Source organism: Vicia villosa, linkage group LG5, assembly GCF_029867415.1.
Source record: "Vicia villosa cultivar HV-30 ecotype Madison, WI linkage group LG5, Vvil1.0, whole genome shotgun sequence".
Classification (NCBI taxonomy): domain Eukaryota; kingdom Viridiplantae; phylum Streptophyta; class Magnoliopsida; order Fabales; family Fabaceae; genus Vicia; species Vicia villosa.
In genome coordinates, this window is record NC_081184.1 from 82,451,539 (window position 1) to 82,456,487 (window position 4,949).

The following is a 4,949-nucleotide window of genomic DNA, read 5'->3' on the forward strand; positions in this document are numbered from 1 at the left end:
AGTTGATTTAAGACTTTTGGAAATTTATCGTGTAGTCGCTATGATTCTATCAAGCTTCTGATAAATTTTCATTAACTTTAAATCCGAGATCATCATTCACTCACCATCGATCTTCACTAACATCGTGAATATACTTGACTAGCTTCAAGATGATTCACGTGCTAACATACTAACAATTGACTTTAATTTCCGCATTTCATTATATTGTTCTTTATATTTCTTGCTTTATGCTTTATTTTATTATTTATTATTTATGTTTCTGTTATTTATTCTTTGTCCATTTGGACATATTATTTATATTTCTGTTATTTTTTCTTTGTCCACTTGGACATATTATTTATATTTCTGTTATTTTTTCTTGGGTTAAATAAGTTTTTGGTCCCTATAAAATTAACAAATTTCGTTTTAAGTCCCTCTAAAATTTTCCTTCAAATTTCAGTCCCTACAAAATATTCCGTCTAAAGAAATGGTCCCTGACGTTAAAAGCCACTAACGGCTGCTGATGTGTCAAGACAGGTGGAATTTTTTTAAACCATTTTTTAATTGTTTTAATCCAGCCTTATCTTTAAGATGATCTTCTTCTTCTGGTCCCTCCTCTTTCTCTAATCTTCATCGTGGTCCCTCTTCTCTCATCCATTCTTGTCCCTTTCACTCAAGTGGTCCCAACAACGACAACTCCTGCTCCTGCTCCGGTCCCAAAAAACGACAAGGTAAGTCCCACTTTCTGATTCTATTGTTTAATAATTGCGACATTTCTGTCTTGAAACTTGTTTAGGGTTGTGCGTTCCTTGCATGCAGTATTTAGGGTTCTATTTTTGTCTGATATACCATTGAAATGTGTAGGGAATGGGGTTATTTAAGGTTGTCTTTTTTACCAATGGCAAATTTGTAAGAGATGAAGGGGTATCATATGAAGGGGGCGATGTTTTTGCTATAGCTGGTCAGGACCCAGATTTCTGGTCATATTTTGAAGCATGTGATTTACTTAAGTCTTTGGATGCTTCATTTATAAAGGAAGATGTGAAAATGTGGTGGAAGTCCGAACATGGCTCACTTGAAAATGATCTAAAACCACTTGTTAATGATGAGGATGCAACATTGTTAGCTATGTGTGCTGAGGAAACAAAGTCTGATATTGAGATATATACTGAGCCAAAAGACAATGTTAATTCAGAAGATAGTGAAGATAGTGAATCAAGTGAAGACTCTTTGGATGGCATACATTTTGAAGATAGTGAAGAGGAGAGGATGAATGATAATGATGAAGATGTAGGTGAAGAGATCAACAATTCTGGTGCAGGTGGAGTGGAAGATGGTGCAGGTGGAGTAGAAGATGGTGCAGGTGGAATAGAAAATGGTGCAGGTGGAACAGAAAGTGGTGCAGGTGGTATACATACAGGAATGATGACAGCAGAGATGGAAAGGGAACACATAATTGATGATGACTACTTAACAGATGAGCTTGATAGTGGGGCAGATGATGATAGTGATGGTGGTAGGCCTTCAATGGTAAAGTTTAGGGATGATGAAAAACTTAGAAAGGAATTTAAGTTCAAGGTTGGAATGGAATTTTCATCTCTGAAGCAATTTAAAAAGGCTGTACTGGAACACAATGTGTTGAATGGGAGGGAAGTTAAGTTTGCCAAGAATGATGGGGAAAGGTGCAGGGTTATTTGTAAGGATAAACAACAATGTGGTTACACTGTTTTATGCAGTAGAGTGTTGAGAACTGAATCATTCAGGATTAAGACTTTAATTCAGAAGCACAAATGTGGAAGGAAGTTCTTCAACAAGAATGCTAATGCTGATTGGGTGTCTAGAATAATTGTGGACAAGTTGAAGAACAATTCAGGTATGAAATTGAATGAGATTGTTTCTGATGTTAGATTGAGGTTTGCCACAGAAATTACTGGATGTAGGGCTTTCAAAGCAAGGCAAATAGCTAGAAGGGTTGTTGAAGGTGACTCAGCCAAGCAGTACACTATGTTATGGTCATATGGAGCTGAATTGAGAAGGGCATGTATAGGTAATACATTTAAGTTGAACATTTCTGGTTTGCCACCTAAGTTTGAAAGGTGCTACATGTGCTTTGATGGTACAAAGAGAGCATTCAAGAATGGTTGTAGACCTTTCATAGGATTGGATGGTTGTCACTTAAAGAACAAATATGGTGGAATATTGTTGATAGCTGTCAGTAGGGATGCTAATGATCAGTATCTTCCACTTGCCTTTGGTGTTGTGGAGACTGAGTGTAGAGACTCTTGGAGCTGGTTTATGAGGTTGCTTCTTGAAGACATAGGTTCTGATAATAGGTGTTGCTTCATTTCTGATCAGCAAAAGGTGTTATTTGTTAATCTTTATTTCCTTATATGTGATTATATGTGATTTTAAGTATTAACTTAGGTCTTTATATGCAGGGATTGGTGAATGTATTTGAGGAAGACTATCCTGAATTTGAGCACAGGTTTTGCTTAAGACATTTGTATGCTAACTTCAAGAAGAAGTTTGGGGGTGGTACACTCTATAGAGATCTAATAATGGCTGCAGCAAAGGCAACCTATTTTGAAGACCATGAGGCTAAGATGAATCAAATTAAAGAGGCAAATCCAGATGCCTATGAATGGATGAATGCTATTCCCAAGAATAAGTGGTGTAAGCATGCCTTTCCCTTCTACTCTAAGTGTGATGTTCTTATGAACAACCTAAGTGAATCTTTTAATGCTACTATTTTGATGCAAAGGGATAAACCTATACTAACCATGTTTGAATGGATTAGGAACTATCTAATGGGTAGGTTTGCCACTCTTAGGGAGAAGGTAGAGAATTACAAAGGAGTGATTATGTCTAAGCCACTTAGAAGGTTAGATAGGGAGATAGAAAAAAGTGCTAGTTGGCTGCCCACTTATGCAGGTAGATTAACATTTCAGGTTACTCATGTAATGTTCACAGATAGTTTTGTTGTGGACTTGGCAAAACATACATGTTCTTGTAATTTTTGGGACTTGGTAGGGATCCCATGTAGACATGCTGTTGCAGCCATTCATAGGAAGGTAGATAACCCCATTAACTATGTACACAAGTGTTATCATAAGTCTACCTATGTAACATGTTACAATGAAGTTATCAGTCCTATTAATGGCCAAAACAAATGGCCAAAGACCACTGACCCTGAAATCTTGCCACCTAGTTATAAGAGAGGCCCTGGCAGACCAAAGAAATTGAGAAGAAGAGAGGCTGATGAAGAAAGTCAAACAAGGTGGCAAAGGACTAACACAAGTCATAGGTGCAAGATTTGCTTTGAATATGGACATAACAAAAGGACTTGTAAGAAAAACAAACAGCTAGCAGTTATTGTTGGTGAAGTACCAAGAGATGTACCAAGAGATGTATCAAGAGATGTACCAACAGATGTACCAACAGGTGTTGCACCCACCCAAGGAAGCCAAACACCTAATGTGGGAACTTCTGGAGTCAAAAAAAGGGTAAGTAATTGAACTAAATTGGTTACAGTTATTTTGGTTGATTTTCTTACAATTACATTGGTTGCAGGCTTCTGTGCAAATAGGAGGGAAATCAAAGAAGTCAAAGTCTACTGCAAATGTAGGAGGGAAATCAAAGAAGTCAAAGTCTACTGCAAATGTAGGAGGGAAATCAAAGAAGTCAAAGGCTTCTGTGCAAACTAATGATGTGCCACAACATGAAGCTGTAAGTGAGAATCAGGCTGAAGATGTGCAAGCTGGAGATGTGCCTCATAGCAATGAGAATCAAGCTGAAGATGTGCCTCATAGCAATGAGAATCAAGCTGAAGGTGTGCAAATTAATGATGTGCAATCTAATGATGTGCCTGCTAATGATGTGCCTGCTAATGATGTGCCTCATACCAATGAAGCTGTAAGTGAGAATCAAGCTAATGGTGTGCCTCATACCAATGAAGATGTGCCTGCTAATGATGTGCCTCATACCAATGAAGATGTGCCTCATTCACAAAACACTGTCAGTTCAGCTGAGGCAATGAAAAGGTATTGTGGAATTGATCCTGATGAATTGGAGGCCTTGTTAGATGATGAGGAAATACTTGACATTGCACCATTGAGAATTGATACTAGTCCTGTCAAGAGTAAAAGACCTGGTCCCAAGACCTTTATTGGGAAATGCCCCAAGGTTCCAAAAACTGTCAAACCATCCATTGCTCCAAAGGTGTCCAAAGCTGCCAACAAGCCAACTATGTCAACTATGAGTGACCCTGTAAGTTTGTAACAAACATTGATGTACCTTGGCATGCTGTGTTTATAAACCATTGTTAACTGTTTTTTGTCTTAACAGGTAAAGGTAATGATATCACCAAGGAAAAAGTCCAATCTTGCTGCATCTCCAATTAGAAAGAGTGATAGGCTAAGGACTTTGAAGGCAAAAAATATACCGGGGCCTGGAAGGGATCAAAATGATCCACTTGAAATTCCTGATGAAGACACTACTGTGAGCAGTGCTAGTGGGAGCAAGCCATGGGCTGACATCCAAAAGAGCATGACTCAGTGATCCATAATTGTCCTATTGTTTTGTTATTTACTTTGAAACATTTGTGTGATGTATGATGAACCACTTTTGGAAGTATCTCTTTTGTGTTGAACTGAATCTAAGCTGTATTATGAAGATGTATTATGAACCACTTTTGGATGTATCTCTTTTGTTTTGTACTGAATCTAAGAGCTTTGGTTTTATCAGTTGCTTTGGTTTTTATCAGTTGCTTTGGTTTTTATCAGTTGCTTTGGTTTTGTATCAGTTGCTTTGGTATTATGAACCATTTTATCAGTTGCTTTGGTTTTTCATTTATGTGTATCATAACAAACAAAATTGAAACAAGAACTACATTGTATTTCATTAAACCAGAACATCAAACAAGAACATCAAACAAATACATCAAACAATGAACATAACCAAACTACAATATT

At 37.4% G+C, this 4,949-nt stretch overlaps 1 protein-coding gene across 1 annotated transcript; it reads left to right on the forward strand.

The window, feature by feature from the left end:
- Nucleotides 1–400: 400 nt before the first annotated feature.
- On the forward strand, nucleotides 401–4,645 carry LOC131606788 (uncharacterized). The gene is made up of 5 exons (XM_058878914.1): nucleotides 401–710; nucleotides 844–2,340; nucleotides 2,418–3,482; nucleotides 3,550–4,245; nucleotides 4,324–4,645. The coding sequence occupies exons 2-5, from the start codon at nucleotides 847–849 to the stop codon at nucleotides 4,534–4,536; spliced, it is 3,468 nt and encodes a 1,155-aa protein (XP_058734897.1). The 5' UTR covers nucleotides 401–710; nucleotides 844–846; the 3' UTR covers nucleotides 4,537–4,645.
- The last annotated feature ends 304 nt before the right edge of the window (nucleotides 4,646–4,949 follow it).

Coding starts and splice junctions, on each gene's coding strand:
- LOC131606788 (XM_058878914.1), top strand. CDS start 847: ATGGGGTTATTTAAGGTTGTCTTTTTTACCAATGGCAAATTTGTAAGA. Junction 2,341..2,417: donor TCATTTCTGATCAGCAAAAG/GTGTTATTTGTT, acceptor CTTTATATGCAG/GGATTGGTGAATGTATTTGA. Junction 4,246..4,323: donor TGTCAACTATGAGTGACCCT/GTAAGTTTGTAA, acceptor TTGTCTTAACAG/GTAAAGGTAATGATATCACC.